Below are 18649 nucleotides of genomic sequence, written 5' to 3'. Positions count from 1 at the left end.
GGGACTGCTGACCAGTCACCTTGGTGCCCAACAAGATCATGGGAGAGATCCTTCTAGAACCCCTGTTGAATTATATGGAAGACAAGGAGGAGATTAATGAGACTGAACATGCCTTCAGCAAGTGCAGTCATGCCTGATTTATCTACTTAACATCTACAGCAGTGACTGACAACTGAGATCAGCTACCTGGACTTCTTTAAGGCCTTTGATAGATTCCCCCTTGACATTGTTAATTCAGAATTGGAGAAGTATGGATGGAAAGTTAGATGGACAAGGAATTGTCTGGATGGTTGCATCCAAAGAGTTGCAGTTTACAGATCAATGGAAACCAACAATGGGTGATGTGCCTCTAAGGTCTGTGCTGGGAAAAACACTATTTAATATCTTCCTCAATGCCCAGCCTGTGGGATGGAGCTCCCCCTCAGCAAGTGTGCAGGTGGCAGCAAGCTGAGGCAGGCATGGATGGCTTGGGGGAAGGGATGCCATCCAGAGGGACCTGGACAGGCCTGAGAAGTGGGCCCATGAGAGCCACATCAAGTCCAATAAGGCCAAGTGCAAATGCATTAATATGCAGTTTGTATATCTATACCAAACCATCTTTGCTCAGAAGAAGGCTCAGGAGGAGTCACCACGTGGTCACATCAGTGCTAATTCTGTGTCCTTTTCCCCCTGGGCAATCAGAAAGATTTTGCTGGATGGCAATTTCTGTGTGGGTGTAGAGATTTTCTTAAACACTGCAAATCTATGTTGCTTGAATTGTTTTACCATTAATCTCTTCATATAGTGTGAAAATGAGTGTCTCCCACCAGGCTTCTTCCTTCCTCCCTGCAATTTGCTCAAGCCACATCCTCATCTCTCTGTTCTGGCAATGGGGAGTGTGGTGGTCACAGGACTGCCACACTGTGGTGTCCACAGTGCCAGCTGTAAAGTGGTTGTGTGGCCAGCACTGCTGGATTTTAAAACCTCTGAAGGTTCAGGCTCTGGCTTCCCTCAAGACTTGCTGGGGAAACCCTGATGTGAGTTTAAAAAAGACACACACACACACACACACACACACACATACAGACACTCTGGCACACACTCTGTATTTCTGGAGGGACCAGTGCATGCCTCTTTATCTTTTCCTCCCACCCACTCATCCCTTCTGACACTCACCATAGCTGTGACCACTTGTATTCTATTTAGCTGGATTTTCCAGGCACTTCAGAGTAGTAGGTGTTGCTATATATATAGTGCCTAAACACTTCTCTTGAGGCTGAATAGCAAGTAAAACACTGTTGCATTACTTGGTCCCCCAAGTGATCAGGATATCCCTCACACAAATATCTGCAGTGTTGCAGAAGGAAGTGTCACCCTGTGCTGGCCATAGCTGTCCCTGAGCTCTTCTGCTCAAAGCTGACTGCTCCTCTTAGGAACCTCTGTGGCAAAGGCATCTCCAGGCAGATTTATTCTCTCAGATTTTACCTGTGGCTGGTGAAATAGTGTTAACCCTAATTTGGTGTCCAGTTGCCCATTTAGCTCTGGCTGGCCAGAGTCAGGGAGGTTTTATGAAGGACCATTGCAGAAGCTCATGACCTCAGTTGAAAGCCAGGAGCAGCTCACTGCTCTGGCAGTGATTATTTACTGTTTTTCCCATGTTACATGCTGTATTTGGTCATGTTCAGTAACTCTGTAGTAATCAGACAAGATGGAACGGCGGCTTGTCAGCTGATTTAATTAAAACCACATTGTTTCTTTTTTTTTTTTTTTATTGCCTCTCACACATCATTAATATTCTGTCTAAGACGCGCCTGCAATCTAAAGATTGGAATCAGTCTCATTGTGCTCTTTCCAAGCTTGAATTCCCAGACACACAAACCTGGGAAAGAGTTTTAAAGGGACAGGTAATAGTTAGAAACTAATTTGATTACATTGAAATGGACCACTCATTTGTCCAAATAAATGCTTATTAAGGGACCAGTCTTTCAGGTTGCTTTTAAATGCAATGCAGGCTTGGTTTTCACGGATATGAGTGGGAATAGAATATATTTAGGATTTCCCAGGAATCAGGTCTTTGCTCTGCAGTCTTCTGCTCATTCAAATTGTTGGTTATGCAAATATATTAAAAAGACTCAAGTAAGTAACACTGCACCCATTTTAGCTTGGTTTATTATTTAGGTCTTTAGCAACAGTGCCGTATTGTCCCTTTTCTGAAGTTTCAGGTGAGATCCATTTCAGGGGGATGTGGTAAGGGAGCTCCCCAGTCAGGCCATTCCCGGGACTCTCTGGCTGTGGCACTGCCAAGGTCAGAGACTTTCTGGGACCAAAGGCCCTTCCTCGGCTCCAGGGGCCCCACTCACATCACACCAGCTTTGCCATGGCAGAGTCCAGAGGGCTCACCCCATAAAGCCATTTATTCCTGGGGCAGTGACACAGAAACAGCCCCAGCTGCTGCTCCTGGGATTTTATCCCATCACAGTCTCCCCGTGGCCAGTCTCGCTCTTCCTCCCGAGTCTTCGGCTCCTGCCCCGTCTCCGTGTCCATCCACCTCGCTGCCGTCACTCTTTTCATCTCCCTTGTTGTCCTAAAGGTCGGCAATTCCCGGCTGCTGCTGTGTCTCAGTGTCCATTCACCTGGCTGGGTGTCCCCTCCCTTTGTGCCCTTTGTCATCCCAAAGGTCGGCAGTTCATCCTCCTGCCCTGGGCTCCCACCCAGAGCTTAACCTGTGCTTCAATCTGCATTTCCACCTGCAGCTTGTGAGCCCAGCTACCTGCCCCACATGTGTTCCTCAACAACACACATCAGCCAGCATGTGCACTCGATTTACAGCCAGATTACCGGGCAAAAAATAAATCTAGCATTTAAAATCATATACAGCAGTTTATTTAAACAGCGATTAACTTTCATCAACAGCGAGCATTTCTGTTTTCTTTAAGGAGCCCTGCCACTCTCAATCACAGCTGCAGCCCTCCTGCAGCGCCCTGCTTCTTGAACCCAGCTTCGCAGATAGTTCACAGCCAATTACCATACAGGTTTCTTATGTTAAAATTAAGGCAACTGGAGTCAACAACCGCTGCTGAATGAAGGTAAAAGCTGGAGAGCATTTTGCATAACAGTCATCAGCGTAGCTGATAGCTATTACAGTGTTCTGGTGAAGTAAGCCTACGCAGATCCTATCTCTCCTGCCTGTCTGTTCCAACATGCATCTCATCTCACTGGCAACCCTTTGCTTTAATTAGCTCAAGTCTCTGCTTCAGCCTTTCATATGTCAACCAGCCTGCGTACACTTCCATATTTTTAATCAGTAGCCTGTTGTCTTTACTTTGTCATTCGCACTAGCATATAAATCTGCCCTTCTTATGATCCTCACTGCTTGGTAGAAGTCAAAACATGCTGTTTAATTTTCCTGTTCACTGATTTCCATTTGTTTCATGTTCAAATGCTGGCTCCTTTCCCCCTTTCGGGCATGCTGTGAGCATTAAACTTAGCGATTAAATGCCAAAAGAACAGCTCTTTTCCCCTTCCGTGCCCACAAATGGGTCATCCTAACCCTGGCTGGGATGCTTCCCCCAACAGCATGCCCTGTGCCTGTGTGCTCAGCCCGAATGGGGCTGGGGGGATGGGAGCTGGGCTGGCAGAGTTTAGCTAATGATGGCTAAAATAAAACAGGTGCAAAACTTATGTGCTCTCATAAGGTTGTGTCTGGCTTCTTGGTTTTTTTTCTTTTCCTTTTTTTTTTTTCCCTTTTTCTTTTTTTTTTTTTTTTTTTCCTTTTTTCCATTCTTTTTTTTCTTCTTCTTTTTTTTTTTTTTATTTTTTTCCCCTATTTTTTTTTTTTTTCTAATTAACCTACTACTGCAGAATATTTCATTTCACCCACAGCACAGCTGAAGACACCAAGACTGAGAAACAGGCGGACGTGAAAGAGCGAGGGGGTCACATGTGGCTGTCCAGTGGCTTTCCCATTTTCTGGATCACTGGGGGGGACTCTGTGGATGTCTGACAGGTGGGGTGGCTGGCCCTGGCATCTGTGCCTGGGGCTGATCCCCCAGCTGAGCCTGCAGCCTGCTCAGGATGTCATCCAGCTTCTGGTCCATCTGCATGACCTGTTAAGGAATCAGAGGGCAGAAGAGCTGTCAGATGGTGGCAAATACTTCTGGTGAGAGGCATTCCGAGGCCAAAAGCAAGGAAAAAGCCTGGCAGGGAGAATGGGCATCTGAGAGCCAACCCTGAGTTTTGTCCAGCCTGCTGCTCTGGGCCAGATGACACTGCAAAGTCATGGGGAGATGGCAGCAGAAGGACAGGACATTGCTGGCCTGACGACTTGATTCAACCATTTTGTCTCTCAGCCTTTTCCCAGGGCAGAAGATGATGCATCCTGCAAATATCTGCCCTGAAACTCTCCTTCACTCTTCAGTTTATTATGAATGTTTTTTTCCCAGCACCTCTCCCAGACTTCACCACCCTTGGTTGTAGGACATCATGCTTTCCATTACTGTCCTGGGAAATGAAACAGCCTCCCCTCCCTGCTCACTGTAAATAGATGCCTCAGTGATACATGTTACAGTCAGAGATCCTACCAGATATGGTGTTTATTCCCATGCATTTTTAGGACAGCCTACTAAAAACCACATACATAATATCACCAATGATTTCATTGAAAAAAACAAAAACAACAACAACAAAAAAAGACCAGCCATTCTATAGGGAGACATGCTAGTTCCTGATCTTGTTTCTTTGCTTTCTAGCTGAAATTTTTCAGCTGTAGTCCCTAGGTAGAGGAGTCTTTCCTAATTATTAATATCATTAAGCAGGGAAAGGCAAATATGGATTCTTAAAGGGAAGCTGCACTCATGCTTCCTAGTATTTTTTAAGTTCTGATCTTTTTTTGGAAGCACACAGCAGGCATTATCCTCTTGTGCTGGTAGGGCTTGCCTTCACTGCAAATGGCTCCCACTCACCTCAGCATCACCCACTGGGACAGGCTGGGGGCTGGGGGCTGCTTGACTTTGCTCCAGAGGCAAAGCTATGGCCAGCATCATGTAATCATCTGGGATCACTTCTAATGATGCTTGAACACAGTGCAGCTTTGTGTATGGATGAGCCCAAGGAAAATGGGCATTTTGAAGAACACTGAATGGTTCACTTTACAGTTATCTGCTGTGAAACCGTGAGCCTCTGCAAACTGTGATCTGTCCCAGTGGGTCTAATAAACTTTGATAGCAAACCTTTTAGAGTGATATCAGATCTAAACCGAGCTTTCATTAAAAAGGGAGGCAGAGAGAATGAGAGAGAGAAGGATTCCAGCCTTTTTCTGTGTGAAGATAACTTTGGAAATAGCCATTGGCAGCGAGGACTGAAAGCTTAGCAGGCTGAGATTGCTTTAGAAACCAAGGCAAGGAAAATCACCTTATCCGCTTTCGCCTCTTCTGTCTCTTCTCACTCCAAGTGTTGGCTCCCCTGGGGGCCCCTCAAACCTCAAGGTGCCAGGAGCTTATTCAAGTTCTATCTTTTTGGCAACCACTGTTCTCTCCTAAATACAACCTGCTGGGGGAAGAAGGAGTAGAGAATCTCTGCTGCATCACAGAGGGAGAGGCGTGCTGGTCTCTCTTCCTTTCCTTTAGTTACAACTGCTAGCTTCTGGTAGAAAAGCCTTTCTCCCTGCCTCTGTATAGGTGTGGGTCTGGATTATCTGAGAGAGTGTTTACAAGCAAGAAGGGAATGTCTAAGACATGGTTTGGACAGCAGAGACCTTCACTACAATTTCTGTCTTCCAGGTGCATGGCCAGCACTGCCTGAGTGGTCAATCATTGACAAAAGCACTGACATTGCTCTGTCTCAGGCACAACAGCCCCAAATTCTGCTCAGCATTGACTTGGCTGAGAGTCTGAAAGTCACTAGTGGTGTAAGGGTTAAGCAGCATGGAATTAATTTAAAAACCACAGCCTTTATTTTCTCCTCCATTCTTGAAAAGCCTGTTTGGCTGATGCTGGTAATGACTCAACAGAATCTTTCTTAAGCAGAAATGTTGCTGCAGAGCAGAAACCAAAGCAGAACTAATGTATTGCAATAGAGTAAAAAGAAGTGTAGGCAGGGAAATGGGATCAGGCAGATGAAAGCTCTTTTGGGGCTTTCTTTTGTGAGGCTTTGTTGATTTTGATCTGCAGCTTTATCTTAGATAAGCTATGTCTGCATATTCCATATCATTTAAACTCGCTGTGTTTCGCTGTATTTTGCCAACTCAGTGAAAGAATGTGACGAGGAATAATTTTATGCACTCTTCTTTCCAGGAGAAGTGGAGAATATTCATTTGTAGGGATGGAAACCGAGAAATCTTTACACAGAGCAGTAAATTACACTACACTTCTGTCACACCTTCCACATGAGGATCAGTAAATATTTCCCGAACACCAGCAAACAAAACTGCAAAGTCCTCCTGTGTTAACCACACACGGGAGGGTTTGCATGATAATTTTTGAGATTAGAAGCAGGACCTTGCAAAATTAAGTGGCCCATAGGAAGATGTAGTCAGTACCTTGTCAAATTGAATGTTTTTTAAAGAGGGTTAGATTTGGAGACTGGTTAACTCTGATCAGGGAGTGGCAAAAGAAGAGCTGTGGACACTTGGCCTGAAGTCAGTAGGATGACTTGCAGGGTTAGAGGAATTTACATGTGGGTGAAGGTTTTTTCCACAGAAGGGTCCTGGTTTCAGGTTTCTACAAATCCACCTCACAGCTCTGACTTTCCCTAAGCCCAAACAGAAGTTGCCTGTTTTGAGCAACGCCCCCAGGCAAGGGCTGGGAAAGGGTTAAAGGGAGCAATGTGTTTTTCAGATGAGTAAAGTGAGAAGCCATCCAGAGCTGGCTGCAGAGTTTCCAGAGAGATGTGATATGGCCCTCACTGGCTCAGTGGAGACAGGTGAGCTTGGCAGCTGTCCACAGGCAAATGGCAACAAAACTCCCGTTCTCCCACATCACAAAAGCGCTCCGGAGATGATCTATAAAATTGTTAAAACGCTTTTATATCCTTTCAACTGCCCTGTAGAAAGGAGACTTGCAAAAGCAGTTTAAAATATTGCACTGTTGTTATTGGGGCTGTGAGGTGAGCTGAAGAAGTGTTGAAATGTGTATTTACTCTAACATCCCCCCATGAAAGGGGGCTGGACTCCATGGTGACATGCAGGACTAGGACTGTTAGATTTAGGAAAAAAAAACCCCAAAAAGCCCTGCCACCAGTTCCAGCGAGGCACAGCAAGCCACAAAGTCACACAACCAGTGGGGCTCAAGGTGTCCCTTCCCTTCACCTTGAGCAACAGATAGGCTTCAGCACCCATGGGATGTCTGAGGATCCTTTTGAGCCTCTGTTGGTGAGAGCTGCTGATGCTTAAATACCTCTTTTTACCTCAGTTGACTCCTGCTGCAGAAATGCCTTGTGGAGAAAGACCCCTGGCATGGCAGCAGGACAGATGAAGAGGGCTGGGTCATACTGGGGATTTGCCACATGCTGGACAGATTCCTAACACTCCTGAGAGCTTTTTTTTCTGGCCTATTTTGCACGCAGAAACCATAAACAAAATGCATGTGTGGAAAACTCAGTCGGAGTAGCCACATGGTCTCCCCCAGCTCCTGTCATTTTAGGCCAGAAAAATCCCTCCCCCTATTGGTTTGGTGGTACCCCTAGGTTTTGTCTGTCTTTTTACTATGATTTCTGGAGGCTGGGAAAGCCAGTACCAATTATGTGCACAACACACTGACTTGAACTATTTCCAGAAAAGCAGCAGAAGGGGAAGCTGGAGCACTGGAGTAAATCTGTAAACCCACAAACACACTCACATGTTGCTAAGTCAGTGAAGCTTTGCACCAAAAGCTTAACCCCACAGATTACATAAAGGCACTGTCACCTCCTGGAGGCTCTGCTTTCTCCCTCCCTGCCTTGGTGCAGCTGTCTGCAGCACGTCCAGGCTGCTGGGACCAGGGCTGCAGCACGAAATGGAGGGGAAAGAGGGGGCAGCCCAATTTGTGTCACCAGTCAGAATGTCAGGTGCCATGGAGCAACAGCAATTTCTGCTTTTGGTTGAGCTGGATTGACTTTGGCCTCTCATTTGCCTCACTCCAGTGCAGAAAGCTGTGAGACCACAGGACAGCCCAAGGTGTCCTGGCAGGACACCACAGGAGGATGGAAGAGGCACTGTGTGGCTGAGCCCATCCCTGCTGTCACAGCTGCTGCACGAGGGGGGATTTGTCCTGGGACATGAGATATCCAGACTCTCCCTCCTTGCCATGCACCCTCATCCCACAGCAAACTGCAAACCTAAGCATGGACCACCCGAACCACCAGAACCCAGTGGAACCCAGGAGCTCAGCAAGGGCATCCCCAGGAGCTTTGCCTGCTGGTGTGATATTTTCCAGCTGACACTGCAAAGTCAACCCCATCTGGGGCCATGCAAACATTATATCCCAGCCCAGGGATTCCAAACCACCAGAGTACTGAGCTCAGCCCACTGAGCACCCCTTCTCTAGCAGAAACTAGAAATTACAAACTTCTCTAGCCCAACTCTGTGCTATTGGCTTTTCCATTTCCTCTGTCCAATGAATCAGGGTCCACTCTTCTGCAGCTCTGACTTAAACACACCTGCCTGGAGGGTTTTAACACCAACTACTTGGAAAAGAGTCACTTGATAGGTAGGATTTATTTTGTATGGGTAGAAGTGTGCATATGAACCTGAGTGTGCCATGAGCTATTTCTACCTATGGGTAAGGGTTTCTGATACCCCCAGCTTGGAATTTGTGATAGCCCACCTCAGGTCAGTTGGTAGGAGAAAATGGTATTAATGTAGTAAAATCAGATGTGATTTAGTTGAACTGGTGCAATCCATTTTGTGGATGCTTCCATTTCTGACTCATGTGACATATTGATTTAGCTTAAGCTCATTATCCAGATATTTGTACCATTTTCACATATTGACCAGGTCTGTCACATGATGCTTCCTCTCATTCCAGATGGTGGACTGATTTGATTAGATCTTGTAAAGCCCATGTTTAGCTTTATATGCACATCTGGTCTTGTAGCTTCTCTCTGCCTACAGTTGCACCCAATTATTCAAGCTAATTGCCTATTGTACGGTTCGAAGCTCGAATTGTTTATTTTAGGAATTGCTTTATTTTTTAGCATGTGGATTTATTGCTGCCCAGAGACTGCTGATTCTGGGAAGGGACATCTTTTGTCTACAGCTCTGCCTGCAAAACTGCATCCCTCTCACCTTGCTTGTCCTGTTAGAGATATTGCACTGAGGTAAAATGCTGAATCCACTGAAACTTTTTTCCCTTCAGCAAGGCCAGACAAAGTCAGTGCTGACGTAGCCTGTCCATAGCTGTGAGGAAGGCAATGGCCACACCAGGCACAGAGACTGGGACTAGCTTGGGGAGATTTCTCATGTGCAAGGTGTGGCTCCAGAGCAGCCTCTGAGCCTGCTCCAACAAAGTGCTCATGGATGTGCTTGAAGCATGTGAAGAGTCTTCCTGAGTTCACCAAATATTTAAGTGCTTTGCTGGAGTGGAGCCAGAATGGTCAACAGTTTGCAGGATTATACCTTTATGATAAGCTCTTGGAGTCTCCTAAGTACTCATACACACATATGCCCAGAGATATATCTACACCACCATTTTTCAAGTCTCTGAGGAGTAATAATTGTCATCTATCATGACATCCTTCTTGAAAAAACCTTGGCATTCATATTAGCAGAAAACTAGCAGCCTGTGTCTCTTAAACAACAGGAGGGCTTTGATGAACAGGATCCCATTAACTGGCTGAGTTTAGGATGAGTTGTAATGGAGTTGGAAAAAAGCAGCACTGCCAGCTGACACAGACACAGGGAAACACCTCTCAGTGGGACATCAGTGTCCTGTAGCCATCTGCCAGCACTCCCTGGCCAGCACTGAGCTGTGCTCCCCTTGCTGGGCTCTGCTGAGGGTGCAAACAGCACAGAAATACCAGCTCCAGACCAGGAGCTCTTGCCAGTAACCCCAAAGGTTACAGGTGAACAGGTGCTTGAGTAGAACCTAAATAAGCTCCACTTCCTTGTCAGCCTGTTGTTCAGGCAGACCCAATTCTTCACGAACACCAGAAACATGTATGAACCACCAGACTGTCTTGTTTGACTTTTTCCATGTACCCCTTAGCAGATACTGTCTGTTTATTTTCCTTCCATGAAACTTATCTAGATAACACCACAATTTTCCAGGCCTCCCTTCCTTTATCCCAAACATCCCCACCCGTTCTTAGGTCAGGTGTTACAACCTCTGTTGGCCTAGGGTATGGTAACTTTATTTTTAAAGTATAGCTTCATTTATTTTAGTTTCCATCTACCTTTCCTGTTTAAATGAAAGCACAAGGTCTATCCCTCTGCCCTGAGCTCCTGGGGTGTTTCCTGCCAGTACCCTCTCAGTGAGCATTTTATTTTTGTATTTCCCATGCCACAGTTGTGCTGATGAAGCTCCCCAGTAAGACCTGTGTCTGTGGTTACTGTTTCTGGTGTAAGATGTCGTTTGCTTAATTGCTAAGCAACTATCACAATTTGAGCCCTGGCTTTCTAAAGCAGGCCTGGTCAGCACACAGACTATGAGTTACCTCTTTGGGGAAGGTGTGATTTATTTTTTAAAAATGAATCTTTGCTTCCTAAATAAATGAGGTTTGGGTGGTGATGAATCTGTGTGTATATTGCTATGTCTGCTTTGGATTAAGCTGGCCAACTTCAGACACATTTGCCAAAGAGTCCTTACAGATAAAAAGTTAATACAGATTTCTGAAAGTTTGGCACTTGTGCAGAAGACAGACATCCAAATTAGTGCCTCTTTGAAGGAAGGGCAGAAGAGGAAGGTGAACTGTATTATTAGACCCCAGAGAATCTACACAGGATGCCCTGACCACAGGAAAAGCTTTATTCAGCTCTTGCCCCTTATTAGCCTCGGATAATCAACCACAAAATAGAGAGTCACAGGAAACCAGGCAGTGTAATTTCTCCTGCTCCCAGAAGTACTTGTTTCTGGCTCAAGAAATTCCAGTGGTGCCACTCTTTGAGTGGGCACAAGGGAAACTTCCCACAGCTGCCATTCCACAGCAGCAGGAGCTGGACTCTTGTGAGAGCCTGTCCCCTTTTAGCTCTTTGCACATGCACCTGTCTGTCTTTGTGTCTGCAGCCCTTCCGAATTTGTTCCCCCCAGTAGGCGAATGAGACTTTGCAGAACTCCCTGTCTCCTGAGCCACGCACATAAATGGATATTTTTGTTGTTGCAGGACGTTTTGTTCCTCACCCTCCTGCGGATCCTGCTCAGATCCTCCCTGTAATCTTGCCATCTCTCTTTGTGCCATCGCTCCTCAGCCACACCCGGGATGACGCACTGCCATTTCTCAGCTCATTGCACTGCGTGGCTGCAGGTCCTGCTGCAAAACCAGAGTGGAGACAAACAACAGGCAAAAACAACAGAGCCAGGCCGGCCTCAAAGTGGATCTGCAGCCTCTGTGAGTCACACTGCAATTTCACAATAAAGCCACCTTGTAACTTATGCTCCAAGAGGCTGATTAATTTAATTTTTAAATCTCTAAACAATGCTGGACAGAGATGAACAAAAAAAATAAAAAGGAGTGCTTAGTATTCAAATGGTGCCAAAGGAGCACTGAGAAAGGAGTGACCTTAAGCCTTTCACTAGATGTGTGTGATAACTCAGTGTTTTAGATGGGTGTGATGAACTTGGTGTTTGCATCTCACCTAACCCTTTGAATAGATGGTATCATTGTATGCTCTGATTGCTTTGCCTTCACTTTGGCTTTTTTCAGCTCAAATAAATCTCCTCTGTGAGAACAACATCCAACCACACCAGCCTCTGGCTAGATAGGGTTCACCAGTTCCTGCAAGGGGGACTCACTTTGGACTGTTTCTTTTCAGCTTAGTTGCAAGAATAATTTGCTGATACTGAACCCAAGGAGAATTCCTTTAATCCAGCCCTGCTGACCTGATCTACCTGATGGACTGTGAGTGCCAAGGTAACTTCCATACACTTTATCACAGGTGTTGATACACAACTGCCCTCCATTCACACACACACATAAAAATCCCTGCTTGAAATTATCAGCCCATCTATAGGCTGGTGAGAAAGGCAAAGCGAGAGGGAGAGAGGGAGTGTTGTTATTGGGAGGAGCACAGGCATTATGGTGATGGAGATTTAGATAGCAGGACATGTAGGTACTAGAAAAGTTCCAGGCAGTTCTTCTAGGACTTGACCAGGAGCTCAGAAACCCAAGATCCAGTCTACACCCCAGACCAGCCTTTGTGCATAGAGCACAAGTCACCTCCTGTACAAGCCTTATCAATATTTGTTAACCATGTGGATCACATTACCTGTCATTTCCTGTCTTTCTGACATGAAATCAGTCAAAATTGGATAGGTTTCAGTCTTAGAACAAAACAAAAGACACAGACCAACAAAAAGGTAAGAGTAATCTAATATGGAGGCTGAAATTTTGGTTGTAGGAAGGAAGGAATTTGTGTTGGAAAAAGAAGATTGGTGCCTGTTGGCAGAGGACAGGATGAGAGGAGATGGTGCTGGTACTTTGCCCTTCCCAGTGTTGGCCCTTTGAGGATTGACATGGACACAGCAGAACAAGGTTGGAAGTGTGGCATGCTGCTCGTGCCAGGAGGAAAAAAGTGATCAGGAAGCAAAAGGAGGATTGTCTGGAGATCAGAGGGTGTCACTGGGAGGCCACTGTCTGGGCCTCTCTTTTCAGTTTACACCATTTTAGCCAAACCCTATAGCCAGACTAAGGGTTGGTCTGTGTGCAGGTTTGTGCTGCTGCCAGAAAAGCCAAGCTCACAACATGCCCTGGGCACTGGGGAGCCTGTCCTGGCCCTCATTTTACTGTGCCCTGTTCCAGTGAAAGCAATGCAGGAAGCTCGGGAGAAGCTGATTCTTGAGGTCTTGGGAAGTGAGAGCTGGGCCTTTGCACCATGAGCTGCTGAACAGGTTAAATGAAAACTTCTGCCCTCATCCCTTCTCTGCTCAGCATGGGATGAGCCCCTGGGGTTGCCTTTACACACAGCACACTCACTGAAACTCCCACAGCCTCTGAAGGTGCCCTGGGATTTTGCACAATGCTCACGAGGTGACTGCAGGGAGAAGCTGCAGAAGCACAGGGTGGTGTTACATATTTAAATAGGATTACAAAACACCATTGTTTCCTCATTAAAACACAGAAACTCACAGCAAGTGAAATATTATCAGGCAGTGCTGATTGAGGGTGTAGCAGTTCTTGATTCTGGCTGACTCAAATGTGCTTTGCTGAACCCTTTATTTTACCCTGTCTGGCTGATCTGTCATTTGATGGGTTTACTGCCTTGCTGGTGTATTCCAGGCCTGATTAACAGCACTGCCACACTTATTTTTAATGAGTTCTTGAAAAAGCCATGGCACATGGGTGGACTCTGGACTGCCTTGTCCAGATTTGGGGCCACAGTGACCTAGTACTGTGTCTGTCTGTCTGTCTGTCTGTCTGTTCAGTCACACCAAACCACAACATTTGATCCCAGGTCAGCAAAACCCACAGGCAGGAAAAACAACAACACAGCAAGGCACAGTTCATGACTTGATCTGGGATTGCTCAGCACCTGGAAGGGCCTGAGCAATGTTTGGGGGGTGACAGCACAAACCAGTGCATGAATGGGCTCTAGCTGCAGTGCTGTGTGTGCAGCACAGCAGAAGAGGTTGCAGACACAATGAATTTGGCTGGATTTGCCTTTTTCTCCTTCCCAAGCTAGAGAATTTATTGCATAATATGTTCTGTAGCTAAAGAGATGTCCATGGCCATTTAAAACACTGACTGAGAACAGAAGACTGAGCAAAGCAGATTTCCCAAATCCAGAATCCCAGCAGTGGCCACTTTCCATTTCTTTCGTGCTTGAAAAATAAGTGAGAATTTTGAAAAATCAGCATGGCTACATCCCCAGGGGAGACTCAAAGCATTAATTAAAGCAAAGAAAGGGAGGTGTCTTATTTGAACTCTGCTGAGCTGGATGGATTACCTATGAAAGCTGGCAGTGACAGGACAGCTGTGTGAAGAAGCCCGTGGCAGAAGCACCGGTGTCTTGCACAAACAACAGGAGACAGGGCGGGAGAGCAAAGCCATAATTGCCAGATAGATTTCTTCCTCATGAGGCACTTGCTAAGTCAGCAGAAACCTGCCTCAATTTTCTGTTGCAAGGCACTGTGCTGTTAATTAAGGGGAAAAAAAATTCAGCTATGCCTACTGTCGCTTTTACAGCTCTTTAGCCTTATCCTGCAGGGAATACTGTCAGGAGACAATTATATACCATAGCTATAAAAAAATTATGTGTCCTCCATGTTTCTTCTTTTTTCATATATCATTGCAGAGAAAAAGTACAGCAATAATAAAAAGAGATGTGTATTAACATGAACATGGAAATGAAGGAATATGAGAATAGCCTGGTGATATTTCACTGTCCCAGCATTTAGTAGAACAATTTAAACCAGTGCTGCAGTTTAATTAAGATTTTGGGTTACTGGTTTTATTGAGGTTCTAGAGGTAGAACTGGGAAGCCATGGAGATCTTTACACAACTTTCTGCCATGAGGGAAAAAAGCATATATTTTTCAGGTCAGAAAGCTAAATTAACAAAAGAAAAATAAGCTGAAATTCATTAAGAAAATATGTAACACTTGTGACTATTGAGAACCCCAGAGATATAATTGCTTACAAAAACTAAGCAGCTACATCTACTAACAATAGAATTTTAGAAATCTTTAAGGTGGGGAAAGACCTTCAAGATCATTGAGTCCAACCTTTGATTTACTTTTACTCACCATGAACTGTGACTTTGATCTAGTACCTTAACATAATCTATATGTCTGAGCTATATTTAAAAATGTCTGGGTATTTTCTGGAGCTGCCCCCAGTCTGGATCCCAGGGCCATGAATGCCTCTCTGTGCTGAAGTGACAATTTTACTACTGGCAGATTACACAGCAGCAGAGGGAAGAAGCAAAAACCCCAAGAAGAGGGTCTTATGCTGTGCTCCAGCTGAGGCACAGTGCACCCCATAAAAAAATGGGGTTCCTCACCCTTCCTCCCCTTACCTCTGGCACAGTCAGCTGAAATGTCCATGGTAAGGCACACGACTGCTTTTTTTTCTAGGAATTTGAGCTAAGGTTTTAATTACTGTTAATAAGGATGTGGATTTTCTGTCTTGCAAAGAGATTAAGAAAAAATTCTCCAAGTCCCCAGACTGTGCCAAGCCTGGGTACAAGCAAATAGTTTCTTTGCCATGCCATCTAATTTTTCCCATTTATTATTTGCTAATGATCTGCAGAAGACAAAAAAATCACTGTGAAATGCATGATCCCCTCCCCTTTCATTCTGAAAACACTGAAATTCAAATCTTTATTTGCTTTTGCTTATTATTCCTGAAAAAGCCATCACAATCAATGTGATTGCTTGTAGTGCAGCAGATCCTGCAAATTTTGCCTGAGAAGGGACTTTTTGATGTAAGGGCTCCTACCAGCTTTAGTTCAGAGACTTGTGACTTAGCACATGCCAAATGCACAGGTTGTGTTGGGAAGTGTCAGGAAATCAGAGAGGAGGGGGAGAGTAAGAGCTGCCCCAGTAACCATCCTTGGGCAGTCTGGCTGCAGAGACATCCCTGCTGTGCTGGGCTTCACCTCCATCCCCAGCCCTGCCAGAGAGGCAGAGGGGAGCAGGACCCGTGTGCACAAGGGGGTGACAGAAGTTGTGCTCATCTGTGGTGCAGCCAAAGTGCTGAGCCCTGCCCAGCCCTGGCAGCGTCTCCCAGGGACTCGCAGGGATCGCGCAGCTCACGGCGGTTTTAGTGCCCTGGGCTGAACAGGATTTTGGACATGGCTCTGTTTACCCACATCACTTGGGCATGGCCAGTGAATGTGGCAATCTGAAGCACTGTTTGAAAGCCAGATGTGGTGCTCAGGAGTGGATCTGCTCGGGCAGCTGGGGGAGATTAAATCCTCGTTTTAGCCACAGGGCAGCATGGTGTGGCACTCGGTGCACTAGGCAGAGCTGAGAGAGGCTTTTGTAATGAAACCAAAAACTTTGCTGGCCTCCAAAGTCTGCAAAGCTTCAGGAACTTTTCAGAAAACCTGGACTGAGAAGATTTATACTTTCAAGGAGGAACCTCTTGAAACACCCTGGTACGTGCATGATTTTGAGCCTAGACCCGGCCACGCTTGGCACTTTGGAAGTTTTGCTTTGGGTTTTTTGCATACAAATCCAAAACACAATGTAGACTCAGCAGGGAGGAACTGATGCAGACCAAAACTGCTGAGTTTTGCACAGCTCTAATTATAATCTCCTCAGAGTGCTGGTTTTATTTATTATTGTTTGTACTGTGGTAGCAGCGTGGGGCTCCAACCAGCTCTGGGGCTGCACTATGGAAAAGGCAGGAGAAGGAGGAAGCATCCCCAGCCTGAAGAGGGTATATTCTAAATAAACAAAAAAGATAAAGAATGAGGGAAAGACATAAAGCACGTAAGCAGAGCGATTATGGGATGTTGGCAAGACAATGCTTTTCTTTGCGTCTCTCTCACCCACACACAAAATTGTGTTTATTTATCCTGTAAACTCCTTGGGGTCAGGGCTGCGTTTTCCAAAATGTGCAGGGAGAGGGGATGTAAGAAATGTGTGGAGAAATGGAGGTGCTGAGGGCAGCAGCAGATCAGCAGCCCATGGGTCTGCCATGCTGGATTTGGGCAGTGAGGGTGGGAGCAGGAGGAAGGTGATGGGGAGGAGGGACAGAGGAGGAGACTGACTGCCCTCCTTAGCTTGGGGCAGATCAGAAAACCCACTGTGACAACCTGGGACAAGTCACCAGACCACTCCATGCTGCACATTCCTCCAGGGTTGAGCAGGGCTAAAGTGGCATAATTCTTCCTTGGTGTAAAGTGCTTTGAGACACTCAGGTGAAAGGTGCTGGAGGAATGCAAAGATTTATTTTTCATAAACCTCTTCACATGTTCTTTTCGCTGCCAAGTCAAGGTCTGAAGCCAGGAATTTTAGAGAAACATACTTCTCTCTAATTATATATATATATATATATATATATATATATAAATATAAAAATACATTTGTGAAAGAGGCCAACAAGGTATACTTTTTCAAAATGAAGCCTTAAGTTAGATTTCCTAAATCTATATATAGGATCTTAAATGAACAGCCGGATTTAAAATCAGGACCCTTCCTCTAAGTTCTCACTTGAAGATGTTTTGCCACAAGCTAGCTGGAAGTTTCATATCTTAAAAGAAGGTTTTAATGTCTGGTTTTGTTTTTTATTTTTTTCCTCAAGGATTTAGGTGAAGGTTTGGGCCAGTTATTTTATCCCAATTATTCACCATTCTGCAACTATTAATTAAAACAAACAGCTCTCTGAAGCTATTTCTCACAATGGGGAAGATTTATATCTTGAAACCGAAGCTTGTTTTTTCACTATTTTCTACACTGCATAAACATCCAAGGTTGTTATTGCAGCAATCACCAACACAAGCTCTCAGAGCTGCTTGCCAGGCTTGTGATATTTATTGTTTGAAAAGCCCCAGCTCCTGGAGTGAAGTGATTAGATGAGAACTTCAGCTTTCAGTTAAAAAAAAAAAGAAAAAGTAATTTTGAGAGAAACGGGAAACCATGACCAGAATGCAAAGTCAAGGGTCCAAACATCAGAAAGGAAAGCAAAAAAATCCCCACATGTGTTATTATTTTTTTAAAGCCTAAGGACACTTAAGCCAACCTCCCCCTTGTAATCTGGCAGAGGGGGCTGACTCACGGCTTGTGGCTGCCAGGGCACGGTCTGGCAGGGGTTACTCATCGCCTTGGAGTGCCCAGAGGTTTTTCCCCAAGGGGCTGCTCACCCTCTGCTGAGCTGCACGTGTTTGTACTGCCAGGTGCTGGGCTCCAGCCACTTCTATCTCCATTTTATTTTTTTTTTCCCTTTTTCCTTTTGAAACCAACTCGACTGAGGCATTCGTTTATGAAAATATCCCGCTCAAGGAATTAACACCCACTTGGCAAATAGAGACAATAGACCAACTCCTGGTCCTTCCAAATCTGACAGGATCTCTTTAGCTTTCAATAAAAAAGAAGAAAAACAGAACTATTCAAAAGTCTTGGCTGCTAAATAGTCAGTCAGGCCATAACAATGTAAAGCAAATGTAAATATTATATGATGAAGTGCATTTTTCAAAAAGCCCTCTCTTCTCAGCAGTTAGATGGGCTTTATATACAACGGGAAGATTCATTCCTGAAGGTAACTCCAGCCTATGAAACAACCCCCTGCATATCACAGCCAAAAATATCTATTTTATACAATGCTTTTACCTTGTGAAAGCTCATTCAAGCTCCTGATTTATGAAGGCTGCACTTCTCCCTGCTCTGCTCTCCACAAACCCTCGGGGGAGAGGAAAACAACACAGAGCAGAAACCTGGCTAACTCCAGTGTGACTAAGGGGCATTAATACTGGAAAACCAACGCAAGGAGTGCAGCAAAAACACAACAGGAGAAAAACAAGAATGTTTGTGCACGGCAGAATAGCACGTGGTGAAACCTTCTGTACACAACAGGCAGGGTGGGTCCCTGACGAGGCAGCA

The 18649-nt window shown here is 45.3% G+C and overlaps 1 protein-coding gene across 2 annotated transcripts in view; it reads right to left on the bottom strand.

The window, feature by feature from the left end:
* Nucleotides 1-1721: 1721 nt before the first annotated feature.
* Nucleotides 1722-18649, bottom strand: part of LOC130248422 (potassium voltage-gated channel subfamily KQT member 1-like) — a 409170-nt gene continuing 392242 nt past the window's right edge. For both annotated transcript variants that reach the window (XM_056482176.1, XM_056482175.1), the window contains one exon: nucleotides 1722-4085. In XM_056482176.1, the coding sequence (XP_056338151.1) occupies nucleotides 3954-4085 (132 nt within the window). In that variant the 3' untranslated portion in view covers nucleotides 1722-3953. The remainder of the gene's footprint in view (nucleotides 4086-18649) is intronic.

The sequence above is a fragment of the Oenanthe melanoleuca genome, chromosome 1A (genome assembly GCF_029582105.1).
Source record: "Oenanthe melanoleuca isolate GR-GAL-2019-014 chromosome 1A, OMel1.0, whole genome shotgun sequence".
Classification (NCBI taxonomy): Eukaryota; Metazoa; Chordata; class Aves; order Passeriformes; family Muscicapidae; genus Oenanthe; species Oenanthe melanoleuca.
This window is presented reverse-complemented; position numbering and strand designations above follow the sequence as displayed.